The 14,697-nt window shown below is 49.0% G+C and overlaps 1 protein-coding gene across 1 annotated transcript in view; it reads right to left on the minus strand.

The window, feature by feature from the left end:
• The window catches only part of unc13d (unc-13 homolog D (C. elegans)), a 147,178-nt gene that overhangs the window by 19,563 nt on the left and 112,918 nt on the right, over window positions 1-14,697 (minus strand). Inside the window, exons 26-27 of the mRNA XM_069923281.1 lie at window positions 12,043-12,122; window positions 1,281-1,386 (exon numbers count right to left, since the gene is read on the minus strand). Of these exons, the coding sequence (XP_069779382.1) occupies window positions 1,281-1,386; window positions 12,043-12,122 (186 nt within the window). The remainder of the gene's footprint in view (window positions 1-1,280; window positions 1,387-12,042; window positions 12,123-14,697) is intronic.

The raw sequence follows: 14,697 nt of genomic DNA on the forward strand, positions 1-14,697 counted from the left end.
CCCGGGGGCTGTGCTTGACAGCTCTGGTGTTTGGCCAGGGAGGTGGGGGTGGGGTGTTGAGCAGGCTGAGCAGTGGTGGTGGTGGGGGGGGGGGGGGGGTTTCTGAGCAGTTTGAGGGGGTTGCTGAGTGAGACACCAATGCCACCAGACCATCTGTGCCCAGCAGCAGTCAGGGTGGTGGCCCCTCGGTCGCGGGCTGACGATGTTATCAGCCACCCTTTTGGAGCCGTTCAAATGGTTCCCCGTTCATAGATCCCTGGTAGGGCCTTACCCTCGGCCCTGAAACTAGGGTCGGGGAGGATCGCTTGAGGCGCATCGAATACGGACATGCCACACTCATGGAGGTAAGTGGAGCAAGGTAGAGGCGGATAATACCCTCCTCTACACTCACTCTTTTCTCCCCCATGAAAAGGCCTTAAGACAAGAGGGTATAGATTTATGGTGGGTGGGGAAAAATTTAAAGTCTTCTTCTTCACCCAGAGGGTGGTGGATAAATCGAATGAGCTGCCAGAGGAAATGGTAGTGGTGGAAACTATTGTAAGGTCCGAAAGATTCATGGAGAGAAATAACTTAGAGGGATATGGCAGACTGCAGGCCAATGGGATGAGTTTGGTCGGCATGGATAAGTGGGGCCAAAGGGCCGTTTCCCTGCTGCAGAACTCCAACTGGACATTGAGGAAAACCACGGACTCCAGCCCTTTCACTGGCTGAGGCTCAGTTCATTCACTGCATCACAGGGAGCAAGAACCTGTGGCTGAGGATATGTGGTGGGACTGCACGGTGCAGATAAAACCGCACAAGGTCGATCTGGGCAAGTCACTGACCAAGGAGTGGATTCCAATTCGAGGGAGGAAAGTTGGAACATGAGAGAACGTCATCACACACAGGATAATAAACCTCTGGGAATGAGCTGGTACCTTCAGAAATTGAATACAAAGTGACTCTATAGCATCACACTCTCAGAGGGAAGTGCGTGATGGACAGAATGAAATCCCATTCCCAGGGTAACAGCACCCCCAGAGTGTGCTCCCAAGGTGGGATGAAGCCTCAGCTCATCCAGCCTGCTCATTTTCGTGATATCTTTCCTGTGTTGCTACCGGCGTAATGATATCTTCCCTCTAGCAGGGTGGCCAGAGTTGCGTTTGGTACTCCAAGTGCGGTCTCGTCAGCATCCAGCTATAGAAAGGGTGTGCGCATTCTACCCCAACAGATGAAGCCTTTGCATCCCATGCCAGTCCTCACATCATCGCACCTGCTGCCTGTCACTCGATAAACCTTACCTGCAACGTGCAGTTCACTCTTGAGTAGAGTCCCTGAGAAAAGACACTCTGATGTGACGTTAAGGTGATGACATCAATTATGTGTGTCCAGAGGAAACCTAGAAGGCTGTGAGAAAAATGCAAGTCAAAACTACTGTGGACGACGTGAAACCGGTATCGGTCTGGATTCAGGTAAGGCCCAAAGTTGTCATCTAGGCCTCTCAATTCTAGGGTTCGGGCCTTGATTAACTTGGAATGTCACTGAGAGCAAAGGGAAATCGGAAATTCTTTCATCAAAACACTGCCGAGGATCGGCCGGTGGAGGAAAAAATTGCAATATTAAGATCTCAGGAATTACGGGTGGAAGTGATGTGACTCAATGCCTCTTGGGTTATCATTTGATGCCTGGGCAGTGGGCAAGTGCTCTCATGAGGTTCTCGTGTAAAACTGGTCAGGGGGTGGGCAGATTTTACACCAAGAATGTCTTCAAAACTGGGCTTCCACTTGCAGATGAAGAGATGAGGAGGAGGAGGAGGAAGGTTTGTACAAGGGAAACTACCCAGGCCCACAAGAGGAAGGACTGACAGGAGAGGTCACTGCACCTCCTCGTAAAGCCACCATCGCAGGAACTGGCAGCTGCCCTTGAAACGTCATGATCTCTATGGGCGTGACCAGGTGACAGCTCTTAATACTGACCTATCGGATCTAGACACACTGACAAACCCCTTCCCCCCTTTCACACTCCCACACCCGCACTGATCACTTGCACAGACATGAACCCTCTCTCTCACACACACATACCTCCACACACACACACATACACACACACTGACACACACCCCTCCACATACACCTCCATGCACACACCTCCACACACACATCCCAACACGCACATATCTCCACACACGCCCACACCCACCAACACACACACATATCCACACAGGCACACACACACTGACACACACACACACACACACAGCTCGACACCCGCACCTCCACACATGCGCGTGCACACACACACATGCCCAAACACAGAGACAGACCTAAGGACAAAACAAGTTTCTTCCCCTTTCACATATGTAATATCACATCCCCATTTGATTTTATTTTAGCCTCAATCCAGGGTCCCAACTAGTGACCATTTCTCTCTGTGGACGCTGCCTGATCCACTGAGTCTCTCCAGCATCTGCATTTTTTGATTCTCCATTAAAACAATAAATACTGGGAGCACTTACACACATCTGTGGAGAGAAATAGTTCCATCATGCCTCTGTTCCATTCTCCTGCTTCACACTGGCAACATTCCCCCACTCAAACACCTTCCTGCACTATAGACTTCCCTCCACCCTGACGTCAGTATTTCTCAGACCTCTGCTCTCATCCCTTCTTCAAGGCAGGGCAAGAATGCAATTCCTTTGGTCCTTCTTCCATCCCGACAACCTTCTCGTTCATAGGATGATCCCTCTCAATCTCTGCCAATGACAAGACCTCCCCCATCAGACACATCTTCCCCTCCTCTTTGTTCTCAGCAGTTCACAGGGAGTCCTCCCTTCACGACTCCTACTGAGCACTTCCTATCGTCCAGCCAGAAGTGAGGAGTCACCTCTTCCCTTCCCACTATCCAAGGACCCAAACAGCCCCTTCTGAGCGAAGAAGCAATGTATCTGCGCTTCTTCCAATCTTCTGTACTGCATCCGATGTGGAGAAACCAAGCACAGACAGAGCAGCTCATCCGCACGAGCCTCCCATTGCCGATCGATTCCATGCTCTATCCTACCTTCTGGTCATGACCTTCCGTGCTGTTATGACAAGCCCCAACATAAGCTGAGGAACGTTATGTCACCTTCTGTCCCCTGGCCACGTTTCAGGGTTTTGAACTGGATTTCAAAATCCCCAACTTTAGGCAGCTCAATCTGCAGAAAAACTGGCCTTTTCTGACTGACCCTGTGTTCACTCAGTTCTATTTGTATAGTCTGATCCACTGAGGTATTTCCATTTCTAACTCATTACACAGACACTTACCCCTTTAATCCATTTAGTGACACCCTGTCGGGTATATTCCTGTTGTTCTACCCATCCTTCCCCCACCCCACAGAAAACTAACTCACTCTCTCTATTGCAGTACACGAATGTGCTACAGAAACTCAGAATTAAAGGCTGTCCAATGTGTAGTGATACATCTCTGTTACTGGGTTTGGTTCTTATGAAGGGCCCAGGCCTGAAACATTGGTCGCCCCTTACTTCCTTTGGATGCTACGCGACCTGCTGAGTTTCTCCAGCCCAGCATCTGCAGACTTTCTCGTTTAACGCAGCCTCTCCCTTTCCTGGTTCTAACGGAGGTTCCTGGATCTAAACCACCATCTCCATTTCTCTTTCCACAGACCCTGCCTGACCTGCCTCTGTTTTTTTTAAAATTTTTTATTTTTCACACTATAAACCACATTGATCAAGATACATTTTCCTTTTCAAATATATACAGTGTCGTTTTCTCCCCCACCTCTCTCCTCCCATCCCACCCTCCCTACCTCCCCTCCCATTCATTTAAAGTTCAGAATCTAAGATACATTAAACCCATCAAACAATGTTGTCACTCAATAAAAATAAACAAGAAATTCCACTGAGTCAGTTTTTTTCATTCTCTTCTCCTTCTGTCATTTTAGGTGGTAGATGTCCCCGGTAGGTTTTCTCTATTGTGTTTCATGTCTTCTTTCTTTGGCTTGGCTTCGCGGACGAAGATTTATGGAGGGGGTAAATGTCCACGTCAGCTGCAGGCTCGTTTGTAGCTGACAAGTCCGATGCGGGACAGGCAGACACGGTTGCAGCGGTTGCAGGGGAAAATTGGTTGGTTGGGGTTGGGTGTTGGGTTTTTCCTCCTTTGCCTTTTGTCAGTGAGGTGGGCTCTGCGGTCTTCTTCAAAGGAGGTTGCTGCCCGCCGAACTGTGAGGCGCCAAGATGCACGGTTTGAGGCGATATCAGCCCACAGGCGGTGGTCAATGTGGCAGGCACCAATGGCTCCCATATTTGTTCAAATATTGTAATATTATTTCTTAAATTATATGTTATTTTTTCTAATGGAATACATTTATTCATTTCTATATACCATTGTTGTATTCTCAAGTTATCTTCTAATTTCCAGGCTGACATAATACATTTTTTTGCTACAGCTAGGGCTATCATAACAAATCTTTTTTGTGCACCATCCAAATCAAGTCCAAATTCTTTGTTTTTTATGTTACTTAGGAGGAAGATCTCTGGGTTTTTTGGTATATTGCTTTTTGTGATTTTATTTAATATCTGGTTTAGATCTTCCCAAAATCTTTTCACTTTCTCACATGTCCAGATTGCATGAATTGTTGTTCCCATTTCCGTTTTACAGCGAAAACATCTGTCAGATACTGTTGGGTCCCATTTATTTAACTTTTGAGGTGTAATGTATAGCCTGTGTATCCAGTTATATAGTATCATACGTAACCTCGTATTTATTGTGTTTCTCATAGTTCCTGAGCATAACTTCTCCCATGTTTCCTTCTTCATCTTTATATTTAGATCTTGTTCCCATTTTTGTTTAGTTTTACCATTTGTTTCCTCATTCTCCTTTTCTTGTAGTTTAATATACATGTTTGTTATAAATTTTTTGATTATCATTGTGTCTGTAATCACATATTCAAAATTACTTCCCTCTGGTAACTTCAGACTGCTTCCCAATTTGTCCTTCAAGTAGGATTTCAGTTGGTAGTATGCCAACACTGTATCGTGAGTTATATTATATTTATCCTTCATTTGTTCAAAGGTTAATAATTTATTTCCCGTAAAGCAATTTTCTATTCTTTTGATCCCTTTTTTCTCCCATTCTCTAAAGCACACATGTCAAACTCTGGCCCGCGGGCCAAATTTGGCCCGCGATATAATTATATTTGGCCTGCAAGATCATTTCAAAAATGTATTAGAGGTGGCCCGCCCTGCAGTGAGAGCCGATGCTGTTTTTTGGTAATGTCACCCCCACCATCCTCCCCCTTCATTGCACATCCTTCCCCATTGTAACACGAGAAGTCTGTCGATGTCATCAGCTGGCAAGGCAGTTGGAAGGCTCCCCGCACAACCAGTCACTTCTCCCACCTGTCGAGCGGTGCGGCGGATGGGCGAGCGCCTGTGATTTCCTGTCAGCGCGACGAGCATGGCAGGCTGCGCACGGCCCCCGGGCAGCGCGAGCCCCGCGCGACTGGCTCCGGACGGCCCTTCCACAGCGCGAGCGCACTTCTCCTGGTTGCCACGGCCTTCAGCGCTTGCACCCGTGCAGACCCCAGGGACGGCTGGTTCGGCCCTGCACGTGAAGAGAGAGATGGTGGCTGTCCGTAAAGGCTGATCAGCAGCGCGCTGGGCCTGAGTGGGTAGGTAAGCAGGGGTGGGCAGAGGGTGTAGGTGAGGAGTAATGGGCAGGGGAAGTTGATGGTGCGAGGGGCAGTTAGAGGGATGGATGAGTAGAAGGAGGGGTGGATAGGGAAGAGGTAAAAGGGGAGGGGCAGGGCGAGTAGGGGAGGGGTGATTAGAGGGTGAGAGACGGGTAGAGGGAGGAACAGGTTGAGGGGAGAGGCAGTAGAGGGGCGTGTATAGGATGGGGTGGGTAGAGCCAGAGCGAGTGGAGTGAGAGGTGAGTAGAGGTTGGGTAAAGGACTGGTCAGGTAGAGGGATGGTGGGTCGAGGGTGAATAGAGGCCTAGAGCCTGAGGAGTGAGCAGGAAATGCTGAGTCCTGATGCAGGCCAAAATGGACACAGCCTGTGAATGCTGACTACATCTCCACAGGGACCAAATATGTTTCCCTCAGGTCAAGCAAAGGGTGAACTTGAGCTACCTACTCCTGACCTGTAACATTATCCTCCTAAAGTTATATCCTAAAGTTTAACATTACATATGTTGAAAGAAGAGAAATCATGCAGATGTTGTTGAAAATTTTCAATAAATATTTAGTCCAAGTTTTTAATTTTGGCCCTCCGTGAATTTGAGTTTGACACCCCTGCTCTAAAGGAAAGGTTATCTATTGTAAAAGGGATTAGCTGATTTTGCGTCAGTATTAGTTTTGGTAATTGGTAATTTGTTTTATTCCTTTCTACATGAATCTTCTTCCAAATATTGAGCAGATGATGTAATACTGGAGAATTCCTACGTTGTACCAATTTTTCATCCCATTTATATAATATATGTTCGGTATCTTCTCCCCTATTTTATCTAGTTCTAATCTAGTCCAATCTGGCTTTTCCCTTGTTTGATAAAAATCTGATAGGTATCTTAATTGTGCGGCTCTATAATAATTTTTAAAGTTTGGCAGTTGTAAGCCTCCTTGTTTATACCATTCTGTTAATTAATCTAGTGCTATCCTCGGTTTCCCCCCTTTCCATAAAACCTGCCTCTGTTTTGAGTTCAGACCTGCAGCACTGGTTGCCCTTCCTTGGCAGGCCCACCAGGTCACGGAGCTGAGTAGCCTGGCAGCAGACCCAAGGGGGCGGTAAACAAGAGAGGCTGTGAATGCTAGAAAACTCCAGCACGACACATAGCGCTGGAGGAACTCAGTGGGGCAGGGAGCATTTGTAAAGGCAATAGACAGTCGACATAACCCTTCATCAGGAAACACCCTCCCTCCCCATCAAGGACTCCTGCCCAGTGCGAGCTTACCATCAGAAGCCTAACAACTCTTTAGTTCAACACAGGCAGCTGTTTTACACATTGGTGCAATGCAACGAATTTCTAATTTGTCCCCAGTTTAACACTATTTATCAGTTGTAATCTCACCACCTCTTGCCCTCTCCCAAACAAATTCCCAGATATTTCAAATGTACCAACACACCAGTGAAATCAGCCTCAGTGTGGCCTTCTCTACATCGGAGAGACCAGGTGCAGATTGGGAGATTGCTTTGCTGAGCCCCTTCGATCCGTCCACTACAGTAACAGAGATCTCCCAGTAGCCAACTATTTCAGTTCTCTCTCACACTCACACACATTCATGGCCTCGCATTCCATCCCACCAAGACCACCCGCAAATGGAAGGAACAACACCCAATTTTCCATCTGGGCACTCGTCAGTCGGGTGGCATTCACATCGACTTCTCCGGGTCTGTTAACCTGCCCTCCTCCTTCCTCTTCCCTAGTCCTCCTCCCTCCCTTCCCCCCAGCCGTCCCTCTTCCCCTTGATCGCTGCTGTCCCCTCCCTCCCTCCTCCACCTATCACCTCCTGCCTTTGCGAAAACACCTCCCCCCCTTACTCTTTCGTTCAGATGCCTGCCGACATGTTTCCACACCTTGATGGAGGGCTGAAGCCTGAAACGTTGGTTATGTATTTTTTTACCTTTGCTATATAAACCTACGGCTCCTAGAACGCTTCCACCAGCGTTGTCTCCGCTCCATCCTCAACATTCATTGGAGCGACTTCATCACCAACATCGAAGTTCTCGAGATGGCAGAGGCCGACAGCATCGAATCCACGCTGTTGAAGATCCAACTGCGCTGGGTAGGTCACGTCTCCAGAATGGAGGACCATCGCCTCCCCAAGATCGTGTTATATGGCGAGCTCTCCACTGGCCATCGTGTCAGAGGTGCACCAAAGAAGAGGTACAAGGACTGCCTAATGAAATCTCTTGGTGCCTGCCACATTGACCACCGCCAGTGGGCTGATATCGCCTCAAACCGTGCATCTTGGCGCCTCACAGTTCGGCGGGCAGCAACCTCCTTTGAAAAAGACCGCAGAGCCCACCTCACTGACAAAAGACAAAGGAGGAAAACCCAACACCCAACCCCAACCAACCAATTTTCCCCTGCAACCGCTGCAACCGTATCTGCCTGTCCCACATCGGACTTGTCAGCCACAAACGAGCCTGCAGCTGACGTGGACATTTACCCCTCCATAAATCTTCGTCCGCGAAGCCAAGCCGAAGATATAAAGGACAGCACTTGACCTGCTGGGTTTTTACTTCAACCAGTGTTTACAGATTTTCGAGTTTTAAGTTCAAAGTCATCTTCTGCTGACAGTAATTGCCACCAGTTCAAATAACCAGGCACAAGCTGACAACTTAATTGCCATTGGCAGGCAGTTGTTTCCTGATGACTAACACTACAAAAGGAAGCAAGGGAGCTAAGTTACATCACGAAGGCAGCTTTGAAGGGGGTCCCTCCGCCACCTGTTTCTAAGCTCGACCTTCTTGTTCTGCTACAGCTTCCGACCTGTTTCCATGGAAGCCCAGACTGAGGCCGGGCCTGAGTGGAGTCTCGGGACGATGAGGTCAGACTCTGTCGATGCAGCCCTGAAAGGATGGAGAGACGCTGCTGGGCTGGGAGCAGGTCACTCTTCATCAACAGCAGAGACACCACCTTTCCCTCTTTCGGGGAAACAGTCTGGCCAGGACCGGATGCTTCCTGCCTGGAGTGGGCTGCTATTCCAGACAACAGCATTGTGGTGACGGGTGTTCGGACAAGACTGGAGACCGTAGCAGGGGCTGGGCAGTCTGTATCATGGCAGACAGACAGTCCCACGTGGGAGTATTCACCTGGCGTAATGGGGGCACATTATTTCCACATCTGCTCTCCCAGCAGAAGTTTACAGAGATAAGGTGAATGGTCTTTTTCCCAAGGTAGGGAGTCTAAAGCCAGAGGCCGTAAATTTCAGGTGAGGGGGAGAGATTTAAAAGAGACCAAGGGGAAACTTTCTCCCCTACAGAGGCTGGTGGGCGTGTGGGGTAAGTGGCCAGAGGAAGTGGTTGATTGTTAAAAACACATTTCAACAGGTAAAGAAAGGTTGGGAAAGATAGAACTCAGAATATTACAGCACAGTACAGGCCCTTTGGCCCTCAATGCTGTTCTGACCCATAGATTCCTTAAAAAATACTAAACTCTCCCTACCCCATAACCCTCTATTTTTCTTAAATCCACGTACCTATCTAAGAGTCTTTTAAATGTCTCCAATGTTCCAGCCTCCACCACTAACCCTGGCAAGGCATTCAGGCCCCCACAACTCTCTGTGTAAAAAGCTTACCCCTGACTTCTCTCCCTACATTTCCTCTGGTGTTTGCTATTCCCTCCCTGGGAAACACCGCTGGCCGTCCACCCTATCTATTCCTCTCATAATCTTGTAGACTTCTATCAAGTCTCCTCTCATCCTTCTATGCTCCAAAGAAAAAAGCTCCAGTTCTGCTAACCTTGCCTCATAAGACATTTTCCAATCCAGGAAATATCCTGATAGATGTGGGATGAATGCAGGCAAATGGGACTATCTCAGATGGGAATTGGCCAGCATGGACTCTGGGCCGAAAGGCTTGTTCCCACGTCGTATAACTCAGTGACATCTGCTCCCAACTCTGTCAGGCAGTGGCCCACAACCCCCTGCCTCATGACCTCTTCATTATCTCATTGGGCTGGCAGGGCACAGTGACCAACCCCACGTGGTGAATATCCATCAGGATCATCTCCCTCCCCACCACCCAAAGATCAGGGCGCTAGTCCAATGCACAAAAGCACCTAAAGTATGGAGCAAATCAAACATCCCGACAACGAGCGGCCCAGAGCTCCCTGAATACAAGGCCCTCTCTGTGAGAAAGTTCTTGGTGGGGCCTATGCTTTCAGTGAGGGTATACCAGGAAGTGTTCTGTATCTGCAGGGGAGTCAGGTTAGAGTGTCTGATCCTTTCAGGGGTGCTCACAGGTCAACATGACCACTCATCGCATTAGTCTCTGAAGGTGAAGAGACAACGTTCCTAGTCCCGGAATGGGGAAGCTGATTCCAGTCAGAGACATCATCAGCTCGTCAACAACACCAGGGAGCGATCCAGAGGTGGAAAATGCTGAGGTCAAGAACATGAGATTGGGCTTGACCACCCGGCCCCCTGTCGTCTGCTCTGCTTTGCCATAGCATCATGGCAGATTGGATCTTGGCGCAGCTCTGTTCACCTGTCCATTCTCCAGGAATTACCCTTGGCCAAACTTTTTTCTCTTTTTCTCTCGGTCTTTCTCTTATATTCCTGAAACTCCACCTCCTCATCTTTCTTTTACACTCTTTACCTCTCTCTTCATCCAGTCATTCCCCTCGGAATCTTGTGCTCCAGAAATAAGGTTAAGAGTGACCTATAGCAATACCTTCATCAACTACAGCTCAGCTTTCAACGCCCTAGTTACCAAGCTTCAAAACCTGCACCTCTCTCTGCAGCTGGGATCTTTGACTCCCTCATCTGAAGACCACAGTCGGCCCGGATCGGTAGCAACGTCTCCTCCTCACTGACAATCCACACGGGCACACCTCAAGGATGTGTGCTTAGCCCACCACTCTACTCTCCAACCCCATGGCTGCGAGGGCCGGGCACATTTCAAAGGCCATCTACAAATCTATCAATGACATCGCAGTTGTCAGCAGAATCACAGACGAAGAAGCGTACTGGAGTGAGGTAGATCAGCTCGGTGGTGTCACAACAACGGCCTTAAACTCAATGTCGGTAAAACTAAGGAACTGGTTGTGAACTTCAGGAAGGGGAAGGCAGGAGAACACCAACCAGTCCTTGTCGAGGGTCAGCAGTGGAGAGAGTAAGAAGTTCCAACTTCCTGAGTGGTCAACATCTCTGAAGATCTATCCTGGGGCCTTCCCGTTGATGCAATCAAGAAGAAGGCTCACCATCATCTATATTAATTTAGGAGTTTGAGGAGAATTGGTACGTCACCAAAGGCTTGCAAATTTCTCCAGGTTTACCCTGGAGAGCATTCTGACTGGTTGCATCATTTGTCTGGTATGGAGACGGCGGCAGAGGTCAGGATCAAACCCAGATCCCTGGTGCTGAAAAGCAGTGGCTCTGGTAAACACACCATTTGCCATTCAGATCTCATTTCCTGGAGATCATAAATATCCATTGATCTGCCTTGAATACGCTGATTGACTGATCCAGTGTAATGAGCCTTTGTCTCACTGAGAGATCTGTACACTCCTTGCAGTCTATTAATTTCAGATTTACACATCCCTCAATAAGCAGGTTACCTATCTTGGCTGCACCATTTCATCGGATGCAAGGATCGACAACGAGATAGACAACATACTTGTCAAGGCAAATAGCGCCTTTGGAAGACTACACAAAAGAGTCTGGAAAAACAACCAACTGAAAAACCTCACAAAGATTAGCGTATACAGAGCCGTTGTCATACCCACACTCCTGTTTGGCTCCGAATCATGGGTCCTCCTACGGCTCCTAGAACGCTTCCACCAGCGTTGTCTCCGCTCCATCCTCAACATTCATTGGAGTGACTTCATCACCAACATCGAAGTTCTCGAGATGGCAGAGGCCAACAGCATCGAATCCACGCCGATGAAGATCCAACTGCGCTGGGTAGGTCACGTCTCCATAATGGAGGACCATCGCCTTCCCAAGATCGTGTTCTATGGCGAGCTCTCCACTGGCCATCATGTCAGAGGTGCACCAAAGAAGAGGTACAAGGACTGCCTAATGAAATCTCTTGGTGCCTGCCACATTGACCACCGCCAGTGGGCTGATATCGCCTCAAACCGTGCATCTTGGCGCCTCACAGTTCGGCGGGCAGCAACCTCCTTTGAAAAAGACCGCAAAGCCCACCTCACTGACAAAAGACAAAGGAGAAAAAACCCAACACCCAACCCCAACCAACCAATTTTCCCCTGCAACCGCGTCTGCCTGTTCCGCATCGGACTTGTCAGCCACAAACGAACCTGCAGCTGACGTGGTCATTAACCCTCCATAAATCTTCGTCCGCGAAGCCAAGCCAAAGAAAGAAAAAAAAAAGAATTTACCTTTGAAAATTCTCTTGTACCAAGTTTGTATCCATGTATGCAAACTCAGTCTCCAGAAAGGTCATTAAAGGCACAATCACCTGCAGTGAGAGAAGCAAATATTGTTAAGCCACATATAAGTGTTCTGAGGTGGACTCGGTCCACTGGGACACAAACATGAGTGGGAGGGGGTTAGGATGCTGAGGTGCACATTCAGTCACACTGGGAGGGCTTGGACACAGCATGCAAACAGGTCCTTTGGCTCATTTTATCCATGCCAACCAAGTTGTCTGCTTTTGGCCCATAATCCTCTCCATCTTTCCTTATCGTGGACTGGTCTAAATATCTTCTTTAAAGGTTGTAATTGTCACTGCCTCTACCACTTCCTCTGACAGCTTGCTCCCTATATCCGCACCTCCCTCTCTGAAGAGAGTGCCCATTTAAAATCTTTCCTCCCTGAACTTAAACCTATGCCCTCGAGTATTTTTAATTAAACAATATGAATTTGTTTAATTCTCAGGCTTCTTTACTGCCTATAAAACTGAATCTACTCCATTAACCTCTCCAACAAGTAGAGTCGTTGATTAACAAAACAGGAGACTTTTTTTTATCCCTACTGTGTCTGTGAGGTGGGAATAGAGTTCCACCGTGTGACCCCAGTACTCGGTCTGTAGCCCCTTCAAGTACAAACCCAGCCAGCTGTTTAAATGTGATTCTTAACAGCATGGAGGAACAGAGAGATCTTGGGGTCCAGGTCCACAGATACACCACTACCCTACTGCAGGGGGCAATCTCTGTACCTGCAGGAAGACCACCGGAGGACAGAATTCACCTGGCCAGCTGTCAATCAGCCAATTTGAATAGACCCCTTGGGGGCTAACTCCACCCAGCTGGTTGTCAATCACCCGACCAAGATATAGTCCTGAGCCGGCCTCTCCTGAGCCAGTCGCTCAGGAGCCACCATCGCAGCCACTACTGTAGCAGAGACTTTTAGTCAAATAAAGCCTGTTGTACAGTCTTTGAGTTTGTGTCTGCTCACTACTGCTGCAGGGCATCACAACCGCACAAGTGGAGAGGGTGGTTAAGAAGACTTATGCTGTGCTGGCCTTCATTGAGTTCAAGAGCCATGAGATAATGTTGCCACTCTATAAAGCTCTGGTTGGACCTCACTTGGATTATTGTGTCCAGTTCTCATCTCTTCATTACAGTAAGGATATAAATACTCTGGAGAGGGCGCAGAGATTTTACCAGGATGTTTCCTGGATTGGAGAACAGCTTTTGAAGAAAGGTTAACATAGCTGGGGCTTTTCTCTTTGAAGTGACAAAGGATGAGGGTGGCTGAATAAAAAAGATTCTGTGGGACTGATTCTTGGATTCTGAGGATAGAGTGGGCAGCCAACACCTTTTATCCTGGGACAACAATAGCAAATACCAGAGGACATCTGCTCAAGATGAGTGGAGGAAAGTTTGGGGAGATGCCAATGGGGTGTTTTTTTTCTCAGAGATTGTTGGGTACCAGGGATGTATTGTTGGGGGTAATGGTGGAGGCTCGGGTAATGGTGGAGGCTCGTACAATGGGGGTACAAAAAATAGTGGGTTATGGGTGTGAGGGAGGAAAGGATTAAATTATTTTGGAGCAGGTTTATTGAGTATGGCAGAACACTGAGGGCTGAAAGGTCTGTACTGTGCTGTAAGTCAGGGTGGGCAGCCTTTCGACCCGCGGGCCAGATCCAAATTTATCTGCGCTCAGCTGCCCCGCTCGGTGTGAGGCTCCCCAACTCTAGTGCGCGGCTCCTCTTCTCGGTGCATTGGAGACCCACCCTGACATCTGTTGTGGATACACCCCCCACCCTCTATTGTGGATACACCCCCCTTCTCTGTGGTGGAAACACCCCCCCTCGCTGTGGTGGAAACACCCCCCCCTCGCTGTGGTGGAAACACCCCCCCTCTCTGTTGTGGAAACACCCCTCTGCCGGCCCTCTCCCCCTATCTGCGTATAAATCCCCCTCTATCTCTTTCACCCCCTCTCTTTGTGTAACATCCACCCCCCTCTCCCACTGTGATGTTCTCCCCCTCTCTCCACTGTGACGTTCTCCCCCCCTCTCCACTGTGACGTTCTCCCCTTCTCTCCACTGTGACGTTCTCTCCCCCTCTCTCCACTATGACATTCTCCCCCTCTCTCCACTGTGACGTTCTCCCCCTCTCTCCACTGTGACGTTCTCCCCCTCTCTCCACTGTGACGTTCTCCCCCTCTCTACTGTGACGTTCTACCCCTCTCTCCACTGTGACGTTCTCCCCCTCTCTCCACTGTGACGTTCTCCCCCTCTCTCCACTGTGACGTTCTCTCCCCCTCTCTCCACTGTGACGTTCTCCCCCTCTCTCCACTGTGACGTTCTCCCCCCTCTCTCCACTGTGACGTTCTCCCCCTCTCTCCACTGTGACATTCTCCCCCTCTCTACTGTGACGTTCTACCCCTCTCTCCACTGTGACGTTCTCCCCCTCTCTCCACTGTGACGTTCTCCCCCTCTCTCCACTGTGACGTTCTCCCCCTCTCTCCACTGTGACGTTCTCCCCCTCTCTCCACTGTGACGTTCTCCCCCTCTCTCCACTGTGACGTTCTCCCCCTCTCTCCACTGTGACGTTCTCCCCCTCTCTCCACTGTGACGTTCTCCCCCT

This window comes from Narcine bancroftii, chromosome 3 (genome assembly GCF_036971445.1).
Source record: "Narcine bancroftii isolate sNarBan1 chromosome 3, sNarBan1.hap1, whole genome shotgun sequence".
In the NCBI taxonomy this organism is placed as follows: Eukaryota; Metazoa; Chordata; class Chondrichthyes; order Torpediniformes; family Narcinidae; genus Narcine; species Narcine bancroftii.